Raw genomic sequence first — 14,777 nt, forward strand, 5'->3', positions numbered from 1 at the left:
AGAAACAAAACATAGTACGTCTTCGTGTATGTCAACAAAGATGTTCCCGGCATATAGCAGACATCAGCTTACTCCACTAAGGTGCAAACTACTTTTAAAGAACTAGCACATCGTCTAACCATTATCGGCAAAAGAAATGTACCAGCAGGTATATTTACAACGTTAAAATCGCGATTGTCAGTCACTTTTAGCCTATTTTTTAGCTGTTTCTTTTGGCTTCACTTGTGTTATAGAGTATGAGGCCACGCAATGTTAGCCCAATTTGCCCGATCAGTCTTTCACGCTTTATACCTTTTTTAGTACGCTAATTGCGATTTCATCACCAAATCGAAAACTGAGTAATTTATTAGCGAATAAGCAGGACCATGACTTATATTTGCTGTAGCAAGACTTCACAGGAGCCTGAAGTTTACATGTATCAGTATTTTCCACTCCGATCGGAATTAACGTATGTGAGTGTTAATTTTTTGGCAATGCGTTCTATTATTGATATAGCCTCTGGTCAAGCTATCGTTGCCATTGCGGCTTCATTTATGTGTTGTTTCGATGAAGGATGCTGCGGCTGTCGGTCTCGCAACGTTACTGCTGAACTAGACTGAATCCTACTATGCGGTGGCGCGCCACTCAGCCCTTTCTAGTGCCGCATTAGGCATCGAGCGAGATACTATATCAGATAGGACTTCGCCAAATTACAGTGGGGACTTGCTACTAACCCCCTTGGGTGGTAGCCCCGGTGACCAACGGAGCACCGACAATGACCAGCAACCCCAGGCGACACCACCTCTTTTTGAACCTCATCTCACTGCCAACCTCCTGCTTCATCTCAGTTAGCGCCAAACCAACCATGGGCAATGAAGGCCAATCGCAGTAAGCCCCATGGTTCGGCGGCTTGGCCAGTGTGTTTTGGCTCCAAAGTGGCATAAAAAAAGACAGTTGGAGTCTGATCACAAAGACCACAGCAGAATAACTGATTAACGTACTAACGGAACAGCTGAAACTGCTCGTAATTGTTCGCGTAAGTTCGTGCTACTGACCTGGAGCAGCTCAGCACAGCTGGTATAAAAATTTACGCCAACCTCAAGAACCTCAATTTACGTAGGTCCCGATTTACGCTGCTCGATTTACTGATGCCTATATAGGTTTAGTAAACAAAAGTGTTACTAGCAGCTACTTAGAAATTTCTCGTCAAATCGTATTTCTCCATGGGGCGTATATTTGGTGCTGGAAGTCTCTGCAGCCACTGTGGAATACTCATTCCACTTCGGTGCACTTCCCATCAATGAAGTACACTCAGCTAATATGAAGCCACGACCAATTTCAGCACAGGTAAGTAATTGTCGGAAGCGTTTTAACGTCTGTTCAACAAACGGACAAAGACTATTCGTGTTTTGTTTAGAAACTAACCTGCTGTCCTAGTACCGAAAAATCGGCTATCCGAACATGCTGCGCCTACAGTGGACGCTTTATACTGAAAAAGAATTTCCTAGAAATTACCTGATTTTTGAGCAGTTAAGTGTTTTGACGGAAGTTCTAGAGAGTATACCGAGTTCCTGTGAATCGACCGATGTTAAGACGAGCATTAAGAATTCATAAATACAGATTGACATAGGGCATAGATATGACATCGATACCAGCCAAACACTATACTAAATGAACCGCTTATTTGTAGAAATGTCTTGCTGGTTATCGTTAAAGGGCGGAGTTGGAATATTGTTTACGGATATTGTTTACTGAATATGAAACCGTCAACAAGTTAGCCTCCGCCTTCTATTAACACAGCCCTTTCCGAGACATCACGGATAAATCGGCTACAGCTCAACGTCAAACAGAAGTGCGCGACTCAAAAATTGACAAGTATTGGAAAAAATTTTACGAATAAAAGTTACATAACGGGAATAAGAGGTCATCTGTACTGAGCTTTTTTTGTGATTTAATAAATTAATACCTAAGTTGTAAGCAATTAATGATAAAAAGTTATTTATTGTTAGTCGTACTCGGTGTAGAGGAAGTTGCCGGAAAAACACGCTGTCAAGTTACCGCTTATTAACTATTGATTTTTATCGGGGAATAAGAATATTTTGCAATGATCTTTGATGTTCTGTTGGCGAAGTCCGCTGTTTTTCAGGAATTCAACGATAAATATAAAACTCGTATAGGTACCTATGTAATGCTATCTATGGGGGTACGGTTTTATACAGAACTACACGAATCGCCTAAGTAATGCGCTTTATTTACACCTCAATATAAAATCTATGTTACACCTTAGATTGCCGCACACGCTCTGCTTGTTGTCATTATACTCTATGAGATCGCTGACTAGTTCAGTCTATGTGATGAACGCTATTGCAAGAAAAAGTTCCAGAAAGGTATTATATGTAGCTATTCTTCCTTTACAATTTTTCTTAGATCGTTTGCGAGGTCTTTTCAATAATTTTTGTATAGACTCAATTATATTGTATAACCGCAGACGACTAATTAAAATGATACAACTTAACCTCGGGAAATGTACGTTTTAATTTATTACGAAAACTGCCCTTCAAAGGTGAATAAGTGACTTTGATCGACCAAGCTTGAACCTGAAGTCCATACTCTACGTTTGTTCTCTGATAAAGCATTTGCAACGTATAAAATCAGTAAGTTGGCCAAAGACATATTAAAAAGATTGCTGTGAACCTTGTGCAAGGGTTATCGCATGTCTTCTAGAAGAAACCACAACGTTTTCATAAAAGTGGATTAGTTTTACGCTCAGCAATCTTCAGGTTTAACTTTTTCATCCGTGAGTTTTTTAACGAATTCAGTTTCTGATGTTGGCCTATTTGACGTTGGTTGAAGGCCCATTCGATCTACGTGCGTCGCCGGGGCATTAGCCCTACCGTCTTCAAAGACAGAACGTTGCTGAGACGTTGGCCGGAAACGCCGAGATCTACGTGCATCTAGGGAATATGGTCAACAGGTCTGTTCATTAGATGTCGACCGATAGCCAATTCAATATATGGTACGTCACCTAGACGTCGACAAAAAACCGACTAAAAGAGCCTTTACCAATTCGATTTTTATACATTCTTCATGCTAATTGTTCCCTTAAAATTTTTTTTTCATTTTATAAAATTCTGAAATTAACTTGCTTGGAAAGATGCCAGTTTTCGGGACTAAGATCTAGATCTCAAGCTAGAGATAAGTTACTGCTCTCCGGACAAAGGAGCAATAACAGACTTGCACGATAAGAAGGGCGATTTTGAATAGCAGATAATACTTGGCCAAGCAAAAAATAACAAACGAAATTTTTTCTCTATGGAGGGAATCCGAATCGTTTTTTGCTTTGATTTGGCTCATTTTTACGACGACGAGGCAGTTTGTCTTCACAAACCTATAGCCAGAAAGAAGAAGAAGAAGAATTTAAAACCGTACCGATCAATTCAGATGAACAGTGGTCTTCTATTCTAGACGAGCGGGAATGGTCCAGACTGGCGCTAACGTGTGCTCTGTGCTTGAGTCCCCAGTAGCTATCAAACGCACTATTCAAAAACAGCGCGCTCCTTTTATGATACTAGACCTTAAGCTTTATGACCCGAACAACTTATCACAATCTACAGGACGTTAATAACTTTGCTTGCGGATGCACATCTGTATGCTTTGCGATTGATGAAAATCGATCGGATCCGAATACATGTGTTAGGGATACGTCAAACTGACGGAGCTTGGTTGCTTCATAAGTCCAATTATCGGCCTGTATTGGCGTACGGCTAAAAATGGCTAAAAAATTAAGTGCATTAGCATTTTTTACGTATGACTGAGACACAACACTCTTCAAGAAAATAGCCAGAAAAACAGGACGTAGCGGTCCTCATTCAGTCTTTTTGTGTAGGCTCTCGATTCAAAAAAGTTTAGCTGTGAATAGGGTGCGATTCGATTTGTATGATCCGATGCAGTTACTTTTACATAACGAAACGAATAGAACTGTTAAAAGCTGGTTTGATCGAGAACAATTTTTGTCTAAACAACGACATGATTCAAGAGCGACTTCGGGACAACTATTCATCATGTTTTTTTGCATTTATCTTGTATCCCGTCACGAATACGCTAGACATTGGCTGTGACGTATTTTATTTACCATCTAGCTCCGAAAAGACTGACTCGTGTTCCTCTGTCTGCTAAATCTATTTCATAAGAAAATTCTCAATTATTTAGCATAAAAAGTACATAGCCAAAGATATCGAGAGCACAGATACTGTTTTCTAAAAAAAAATATATATATATATATATATATATATATATATATATATATATATAGTGTGTGCAGCAATTGAAATAATAAACAACACCTTATTCGATAAATGTTCGTTGATGAAAATGTGGATTTTTTCAAATATATGTACAGCTCGGACTTAGGGACTAGCCTTATCTATAATAGAGGATATGTAATAGCATATGAGCCTGGAATCATATCTTGTCAGGCAGTCTAATTAGAACTTAATTACAACAATGAGCAATACATATCGGTGACGCATCTATTTCTTATTTTTATCATTATCCTATGTGATGCAATGACATGGGATTTTGTAAGGACAAAAGCTCGTAGATTGATTCATCCAGCCTGTAAGTCGCATTTAGTGATATTATTTGCACCTATGCTGTTAGCAGGTATACAACTTACTCGTATAGTAATGACAAGCAAACAAGTCACTGACTAGGCCATTGATTAAGTTTCGGGACAGTAAGTAAGATATCGTAGTTATATTTCCTTGAAATTACCGACAGCGGCAAGTTGTTGCTGCATTTGCTGAGTAAGCAAGTTAAACAAAGGTCTTTTATGTGATTACAAATCGTTTTCTTTTATATCGTTCACGGTTACACTGCCTCGTTTCGTTCGTTAAGTGGTACAAGTTCTTCGTACGGTTTCTTTCTATGCGTCTCCTATGTTAAGTAGACTTTTCTGTTTATTACGATATAATACCGCATCGAGCAATTGTCTGAACAGTTGGTCTAAGAAAACTCATAAAGTTAGCGCTAGCCAAGTATTTTATGTGTGCCAACATGCCGATCCCTTTGTCTGCCGTATAGTAGGACAAGTCGTGAAATAGAATAGTAATACGTATTCTCATGAGAATGTAATGGCTTCATCTATGGATCTGTTCTTCTCTGTAACCTTGTAAGGTGGCCTGATTTTTCTTCTAATGCCGAGGAGTAAGAATTGCGTAAATCTATTTTTTTTTGCTAAGATTAATGCCTGGCTAATCTATTACTTCTTCTGTCTTCCAATCTGACCAGCCCTATCTATATATTTAGTGTGCAAGCCTCTGACGAAAAGGAGTAACTCAGTGAAGTGTAAATATGATTTACTTCTATATTACTAGGGATATGATTCGTGTAAATTCTGTAGAAAGAAGAGCCTATAACAAACCTGCAGTAGCGTCGTAAGGCCGTATTTTTTTTATTTACATTCAAATGTACCTATTTTCGTGACTTAGAGTTTGCAGATAAAGATGCACCTTCCTGCTTACGTTGTTACAGCTCCATATGGGTCAGCTTCATACGTTTTTGTTAGGTACGTTTTGCAAGTATCCAAATCGAACTCAATAATCCTCTATTCAGCAACACTCCTTGTGATACATAACGCGAAAAGCTCAAAAATATTCGGAACTTTTCTGCTGCTGCAAATCCCCAAAGAGCCATTAATACACACTAAATGCTGTTTCCTCTATCAGTACATTCTAAAGATACTTATAACTTTTAAGAACTTACTAAGCGTTCTGACTTTAGAAATATTAACTAGCTTTAGTATATGCTAACAAGCGTGACGTCGACTCTGCATGCTTTCTTATATAGAAGCATGTACACATCAGGACCGCCATTTTGAGACCATTAAGAAAAAAAGTTGACTTTCTATTTATTTATACTTGAGAAGCCTACATTCCTCCTAACCTTGTAAATCACAATGCAATTCCCATAAGCCTCGTTGCCTGATAATCTCCAGAGCCATTTATTGGGATATTGGAGTGCAGATACGCAGTGGCCCGTTAACTGATTATGATACAGTTTGCTGGCAGGCTGAATTCCGGGAAACCTATGTATTTTTATTTATCTCAATTATATTTAATTTCCCTGAGCGGGAAATCATGTACGTCTTTCTCTGACGCTTGCAGCGCTTTTCGCTAGAGACAATAATGTCTCACTATACTGAGTTCGTGCATAATACATTTCTACATACATTCGTACATAATAGCATGCAACTGTTAGATAAATTAAGAATTTTTAACCATAAGCAGAAATCTATCTCTTTTACTCTCTGTTAATATTTATTAAGTCAGACCCAAGATTCAAGTGAAGTGGAAACTTTAAAGGGGAAAGCCCTTAATAAGGTTTTTTGGACACTCCACTACATAAGACAAGCTTGGATGGCTTCAGGTGGTCGAATCAGAAGTACAGAGGCACTGTAGTTTTCCTGTCAGGATTGTTATTTAGAATTATTGAGAATTATCTGTGCATGACCAAGCCACCGTCGCCAACGATTCTTTTTGGCGACTCGCGGTTTTGAACCTCAAAAAGTAGAGTGGTAAGGCATCACTGCTATCCTGTCTGCATCTATCACACTTTAGTTCACTTGGCCGACTCAGCTAGCAGCAAGGAGGCCTGTTTACATACACCTAACTTACGTCAATCGGTTATTGTTCGGTTTTTTGAGCGGAACCAGTATTGCAAGTTTGTATTCAAAAGACGATAGAAAAAACTAAGATGAGAGTTTTGAGCACATAATTACCTTTGGAAACAATAGATGTTGGCGCAGACTGCCAAGATATCAGAGGTCAATTTCATAAGTGCTGATTTTAGGCTTTACGACAGCTGAGGTCCGAACGATCGTCTACGATCTCTTAAACGATTCGCAAGTGTCTTTCCTTATTGCGAATATTTTAACAAGGGAGACCAGGAGCGTTCTCGCTAATGTATCAAACGAAATCAGTCAGATTCATCTGCGTATCGGGAATTAAGTCCAGCTCCCTGAAAGTCTCATGAGCCCAAGTACCATCATTTGAAGCACAGTGAGTTACCGAAAAACAGCCACTCAGGGGGAGGCGATTGTCCATAATAGGTTTTCCTTATCTTACGATCTCGAAAATCGCTGAACTGTTTCCCCTTCACAATCGTATTATCTAATCCCAGCCTTGTTTTCAGCCTATCGACAGGTTTTGCGCTATGTCGGGTGTACCTAATGAAGGGATAATCGATTATAAAACAGTACAAAAACAGTACTATAAACTTATTAAGGCGGCTGAAGGTAATACGTAACTTGTTAAGTGCACCTGGGTGAATAACTACGCTTCGGCGAAGAAATGTAAACTTATAGGTTTGCCAAACGTTTGTGTATTAAATCTTAAATAGATATTTAAATATACCAAGGATGTTCCTTCGATCAGCAAAGATGTATTCTTCGTTAAGCCGTTATCCTCTGGTGCTTAACATCCTCACTTTATCCAAGTGCATAGTTTGGAAGGTGGCTGCATCATACCTCACTCTAAAGCTAAAATTGGGCAACATATTGTACTATTACAAGTTAAAACTAAAAACAAATACATTCAAAGACGCGTACGATCGCTAAGCTGCATAGGATAGGAGCAGAAAAATAGGCCATGGAAAGCCCCAAGGCAAGAAAAAACTTCAAAATATGAAGACATTCGATAGAGATACGTATGTTTTTCCATTACACCTGTAATATAAGGCTACTAGCTAGATTGTCACATGTTGAATGTTCTATTTGATTTTATTTATTCGCCAGTATTTATCCTGGTAAACATTTTACATGAACTACATTTGTAAAGCCTACCGTATTGCGTCATACGTTGAATACGTTACACGTGACCTCAGCGGAATGAATCTCAATATGCGATTAACTTCATGACTTAGACACATCCCAAAGGACACTATCTGAGGAGGATCCTAAAAGCAGTTCAAGGATTTATTGAGAAGGACGTTTCAGTGTAAGTATGTAACACTGGATTTCTTTATTCTCAGTGGTCTAATATTTCCAAACCAACATCGCCCAGAATGGTTATCTTTTATTGTGTGATTACATATTTACACATCATACACTATGACATAAATTTTATCAATGGGAAATTTTGATTTGCTACAAGAATTTTCGTTGGGCAATTGTATTTAACAAAGGAAATACAGAACTGCGTTTGCATAACGCGTTACTTCCTTACTTTCAGACGTTTGTGATACCTATTTTCAGCATTACAATTCGTTTGCTTATCTACTCAGCAAACTTCTGCAACAGACCTTTCCTACCCATCTCCGAACGAGTGAAAAAGGGGTGTAACTTCTGAATAAGTGCCCTTTTCTCATGAGCTCGGTTATCGCAAGCCACGTTGTTGCTTAACTATATTTTGGCTATACAAATTGCTGTGCGTTTCCCATTAGATATCTGCCTTAAGGAAGCCCAGTAATTTGACGAAATAAGAAACAAATAAAGAAAGTAGGTAAACTTTCAAGCAGATGTTAACTATTCAATGTATTAGAATGTCTTTCGGGTTACTTTTTCTCGCTTTACGTCGGCGATTCAAAAGACAACGTCCGAGTAATCCGTAGCATTTGATTACCTGACGAAGAACCTCCTGGATGGCGTGTCTTCACTTTAGTCTGCGTATTACGTAATTCAACGTAGTAGCCAATTACTGCACTATTCATATGTTCGATATAGTGGCGGGCATTTACAGTCCAAAGTCTTTTACTATCAGAGACCGATCTGAAAGTTCTGATTAGTTTAAGGTAGATAGCGGTAGAAGACAGCTAGTTCAAGTAACAGAGCACGTGGGGCCGTTGTCAAGTAAGATGGCCAGAGAGCGCCACTTAATCGGTCAAACACGTAGTGAAGTATAATAATCTAGTACCACTTTGAAAACATTAATGTCTATCTATGTACTTTCTATATCGGTTTGAATAATAATGTGTAATACTTGAAAATGTTGCGAGCTTGTAACTTGAAGTTTATTTTGATAGAACGATGAGAAATTGCTATTAATCACACTATTGGTATCGGCATGGAAATCCAGTAAGGTCGAAGACTCCATTCAGAAAGGTCATTGTTATATGTATGCACTTCTTTGTTGTTAAAGTTTTTTTTTTTTTGAAAAAGCTGCTTTATATCGTTTTTAAGTATGAACCATGAAGTGATGGCCTAGTGTTTGCTATTTTGAAATAGTTGAGGTTCAACTAGGATTGCCGAAATGACGAATAGGCAGCTAAGCCCTATTTTGCTTTATGCTCATCATGCGTTGAGCTTTTAGCACCCTGGTACGTCAGACGGACTAAAAAAAACTCAAAATAATCGGTTTATTGAAGTTAATATTAGTCATAATTGACATTTGCTAGTCATTCTGTGCCACGGAAGCTCAACTTGCATGCATGCTTTTAGGATAGCAGATCATCGCCGGTGCCGGATTCTCAGGAGAAAAAGAATTCGTTTTTATCCAAAAATCTTACAGGAGAACTGTGAACTCTGTAGAAATTCTGAGTTTTACACATTGATTGCTTCATACTCATAATTTAACAGTAAAAAAGTTCTGCTATACGCACTGAGTTCAACTCTCTGTGGGCCTTCCAGGCACTTAGATTAGCAGCCCAGTTATTAAGATCCGGAATTTGCTAATTTTGTCAAATAAAATAGTTCCCTTTGAGACCAATCGGGTTAACAGCAGATTCGGCTTTCTGAGGCCGACAGAAGATTTGCAACGGCAATCTTCAGGACAAATATAAAAAACAGAACTGAGAATAGTGATCTATATGATAACGGTCTTAAAATATTAGGATATATTTATGTTCAACTAAATTGATATGACACTAAACATGTTTGCACAAGATGAGTTCAAATTATTAGCCCTTTTCTATTCTTCTTATATTGCGCTGGGTTTGCCTATTTTAGAGGCCTTAAAGGCAAAGGCAGTGTGTGTCATGTGCAACTGGAAGTCTCGAGGATTAGTTTGCCAGTGAACCTAGCACACACACACGAATATGTTTTCATAGAAAGGCACAGCGCGATAACATATAGACCTGTGCAGCCTCGGCAAAGGAGTAGACTAAATTATCATCGTCTTTTATCTCAGGCAATGCGTGACGGCAGCACTGGACGTGAAGCCTGAAACCAGTATCTCATGTCATCGTCCTTCAAACCACGCAGCGGCGACTGATTACTTTGCGATTAAGTCCCTAGAACATAACCCCTAAAGTGACTCACTCTATGATCTTATATATATATATTCCGATGTTGGATTATGCTATGGTAAGCTTCAGCAGCCACCGCAATGCTACCACAGTTCCTGATGTGGAAATGAGGGCATCTATTTTCTTCTTTTTGAACTTCAGCGCAAAACTTTCGGAATTGATTTGTATAGTAAATCGAAATAATCGACTTCGTTTCTACTTCAAATGCTTCTAGAGCCTACTAACTTGAATTTGGCCGCTCCTCTCAATTCGTTGATTGAAAACCTGCTTTGAAGGACAATGATGCAGAATACGTTACTTTTTGAAAAAAGTTTACTAGGCTTTTTATCAGCTCGAAGTCCTGATAAAGATAATTTTTGTCGTAGCGGTCGAAATTCTTTAGCACCTCGTCTTAAGTATTTAAGTTTGCCTAAGGCAATCTCTTTGTATCTGATACGGCTGCTTTACAACGTTTAAAAGCAAAGCGTAGATGTTCATATCTCCAGCTCAATTGGCCTGTACATTCTCTGATCAAGTTGACGTTTTTCCTATTAGGTTTATTATCAATAATCAAAAGGAGTTATGAACATTTTCCTTTTTCGGTTGTTTCCTCAGCCTGCTGTCGACCATCGTAAGCAGTATCGGGAATAGCATTCGCATAGTAGATTTCTTCCTTAGCTATCCTACTGACATGTTGTAAAGTTCCACGGCTAGACAAGCTCGAGCGCTGGTAGGTTCGCAGTCCCCCGTTCCATGCGAATTAAGCTGCTCTGGTAGGCTGTCCGATGGCCGTCCTTGGTCATTTTTAGCGTCGAAGATATACTTCATGTCTTCATTAATGTCGTTTGCTCTGTGAACTGCAATTAAATGATAGTACGGATGTGATTGTCATTTAGGACGATATTTTTGTTGCTTTCAAACACAACTAGCTCAACTGCACGTAAGACATCTAGAAACGTACTTACGGGCAGCGAACGCTTTATCTCGTCGTAGTACTGACTAAAGGTACCTCGAGTTTGCATGGGCAATGTTTTCCTGGACCGTGTGCCTGGCAGACGACATGATGCAATCCATAGAGCGCCTGTTGAGTCACGAGGTGTCCACATCGTTTTCCACTGTCCTTTCAAGTGGTACTGTTCCATTCTTGCAGAAATTTCACTCAATTTCGATTCGTATTAGCAAATGAACCATCTATAAGCTTCTGATCCTGTTATTTCTGATTTATTAGCTCAATTCGTCTACAAGTGGCATTAGTGTTACGCACAATGTCCGATTTGATCAGACGGGTAAAAGTCCGGTTGCCTTTTAGGTAGCCAGACATCGCACTCGTTCAATTGATTATCCATGAGGTGCAGCAGACGATACGATGTAAAAGATGTGTTTTCAGGCGAAATTAGACCGACGCCATCTTTGTGCTTCCTTTGGGTGATCTGCTTTCCTAAAACCCGACTTTTTCGCTTTCATATTATCTTCAGCTAAGCAAAAAAAATCCCCACGTCAAATTAGCCTGTTGTCGAGTCTAAATGACAGCACGCTGTACGGGTCTATTCGCAATTTTTAGAGATTAAAGTGGCACCAGCTTGTTATGGTGCGGAAGATGATGGGATAGAAAGAAAGTTACTATAGATTGCTGGCTTTATGATACGTACTGAGAACAGAAGCGAATATAAGTTACCGCCATGGACCTTTTCTAGCGTTTGTTGAGAACGGTAAAGCTCGTTACCCACCATTCTTACATGTATAGACTGCAGAATTAGGATATACGCACTATAATAATAATAATAATACTATAATCAACTAAATAATCCTATAATTCGTACTATATATTACAGCACTGACGCGGTTGACATTCAAGACGGTCAAATCATTTTACGTTGTAGAAAGTAAGTAAAGAAAACGTACGCAATATATCAAAGAAGAACTGTTAACGTATATCTCCAATTCGTTAATACTGATACTTAGCACTTCCTATGCTACAGGTTATCCAAACACTAAGACAATATATTCAAAACGAGTACGTTGAGTATTTAATTCAATTGACGGATCCGTACTTCGTGCGTACCAAATGAAATGTTTTTTATTGCTCTAGAGTACAGGTCTAATATAATTGTTCATCGCAATAATGTTCTGCCCATTACGCTGTCAAATTACTTAGAAATATTCTCATGGATTTGTGTCTCGTGCCAAATTTTCTATTAGAAAGTAACCGCGTATGGAGCAGAACCTTAGTTTTTCTTTGCATTCTCGAGTCAAGAATAACCACTGATCTATAAAGTGCTTACAGAATTACTAAGCTCTACGAAGAAAAAAGCTAGATGTTATATTCTTCAAGATGACTTTCTGAGAAATGATTTTTTTACTCTGTAAATACACGTATAGATTACGCATATTTCGAAACGAAAAAAAAAACAAAGAAGAACATCTACAAAAAGGCTATATTAAGGGGCGTCACTTTTACACCGACATCTTGGCTAAAATTTTAACAAACTCTGTCATTTTCTGAGAAAGGTTTTTATTAAAAAGAGAAAAAAAAAAAAATGTCTACCATTACCAAAATTCTCATAGGATTGAGTGGTAATGTGCTGAAAGTAACATAAGTAAATTCTTGTCGTCGCGAGAAAAAAACCAGAAGTGTCAACTCGTTAGTTATATATGTATTTAAATGTGTGTGAGTAAAGAAGACCATTATTTAGATCTAGATTATTCTTCATCGTGTAACAAAGAAGGCGGCTGAGTTGCATGTATATGAAACTACATTTAATTATATATAACGTGAAAATTGAAGAAGAAGCTGAAACCGTACAATTTAGCACCTGGCAGTGGTTTACAGTTCCAAACGCAGACCATTACTAGCGATAAATCGCTTTGAATGCGCGCGGCGCTATTGAGAACGTAAAGCACTGGATTCACCTCGTTGCCTAAATGACTCGTTCGTCAACGCGACCTGTTCAGCATTGGCTACCTGCTCCGCTTTCGTGCGATAGCTCATAACACTACCTATACGGAGTTGTGTTGTCTGAAACATCGTGGTCTCTATGTAACAGTGTGCCTAAATCCAGGTTGCCTTGACCCAGTTGTAGTGGTATCGAGGACACTTTCAAACGCTGCCGATCACTGGCCGCAGCTCTCGCCACAAAGAGGCCTACTGGTTGTGTCAAATCCAGGGTCTTCAGTGGATTCTCGACGTGTCATTGGAAGATCAACCATCACCCATCCGATTGGAACGTTAGCCAAGACTAATCAAAGATTGATACCTATTATTATTATAGATACACTATCATCGAGGCTGTGCTGAATTATACGTGTGGCAACTCTTAGCGAGTTGACACTTAAAAAGGTGACTGAAATCGGTCGGAGCACGCATGCAGGCATAATGGATGCGAACGAACCGTGCAAATCATCGACGAGTTACCAATCGCCCTGTAACAAGTTGTGTAGTAACATTTCTAAGTAAATAAAATTTCAAAAAAAAAAACAAACATTCAAAATAAACTAAAAGCATTCCGCTTTTAGGCAGCACGAATGTCTGAAGTAAGCATAATCGTGTGATGTCACTCAATTCGAGCATATGCTTGGAGTTTATGATATTATTATGGTAGCAATGGTTCTTTCGTGAACTTGAGTGGCATAAAATATCACAGATAATTGAGGTAGCTTAGTCACACATTAGTCTAAGCAGGTTAGGTTTATTATTTCAACTCATAGGATAAGGTGGTGGTCCGTAGCGTTTTCACTAATGCTGGTCAAATCGTAGGTCTGAAGGAACTAGTTTCAGATGATTGTTGCAAATGCCTTGCCAGTGAATCTATGACTAGCTGTAGAAAGTTGTGCGATTACAGGTCGAGATCCGTTCGATAGAATTCACTATTCGGCCGCTCAATATCCCAGAATAGTTAGCGAGCTCTTCGCTAAAATTAGTCTATTTGTGCCCAAAGACGCTGGGATGCATTTTACATTCATTCTAGTAATACCTCTATAGGCAGGAGCCTGTCACAAATTTATACTGCTACACGACCGAAATTTCTAAGAACTTGGCACGCCATTTAGAAACGAAGAAAAAATAGCTGTGGCTGCTAACGAACAAAAAATATATATATATCACCTCTGATATTTGCAGAAGCCAGCAGACGTAACGTCTATAATATTGGGCATAGTATTTTTGTTCAGGTCCACCATTTTGAAGGTACGTAGATAATCCGAAGTGTCTTCACCAAACAGTCGGTAGATATTTATATCGGAGGCAATTGCCCATATAGAAGCCTTTTGGTTGTATAGGTTGATCGGTGATTCATCTCACCGAGATCAACTTGGCTCGCCGATAGCCAGTATCATAATAAGAATTCTGTCTGAGTGCACTCCTGCTTTGCGAATGTCGAAGAAATTATCTCCGTATGTAAGTAAGTAAAACTTGAGTAAAGTAGTTATAATAATCGTGACGGGAACAAACGATAGCACCCCTCTGTCAACGCCGTGTCAAAAACGACATTACCCATTTTTTTTGAGATTTGGACAAATACTCATTAGAGTCTCCAGATGTCAATTTGTGACACGAACTTTCTGTTTCATAGCTAGGAAATCTG

At 38.9% G+C, this 14,777-nt stretch overlaps 1 protein-coding gene and 1 long non-coding RNA gene across 3 annotated transcripts in view; one reads left to right on the plus strand and one right to left on the minus strand.

Annotated features, from left to right (window-relative positions):
* LOC111244682 (uncharacterized) overlaps positions 1-14,777 on the plus strand; it is a 64,662-nt gene continuing 49,885 nt past the window's right edge. The window contains exon 1 of the mRNA XM_086980749.1: positions 1-1,326. Coding sequence (XP_086836875.1) covers positions 1,300-1,326 — 27 coding nt within the window. The 5' untranslated portion in view covers positions 1-1,299. The remainder of the gene's footprint in view (positions 1,327-14,777) is intronic.
* Positions 10,612-11,300, minus strand: LOC111244683 (uncharacterized). 2 transcript variants are annotated; one of them, XR_002671011.2, is made up of 2 exons: positions 11,163-11,300; positions 10,612-11,054 (listed from the first exon to the last, which is right to left on the minus strand). It is a non-coding gene; the product is annotated as an uncharacterized LOC111244683 (long non-coding RNA). The 2 variants fall into 2 exon arrangements; XR_015322007.1 differs by having other exon boundaries at positions 11,207-11,295.

Source organism: Varroa destructor, unplaced genomic scaffold (genome assembly GCF_002443255.2).
Source record: "Varroa destructor unplaced genomic scaffold, Vdes_3.0 BEIS01000002.1, whole genome shotgun sequence".
NCBI lineage: Eukaryota > Metazoa > Arthropoda > Arachnida > Mesostigmata > Varroidae > Varroa > Varroa destructor.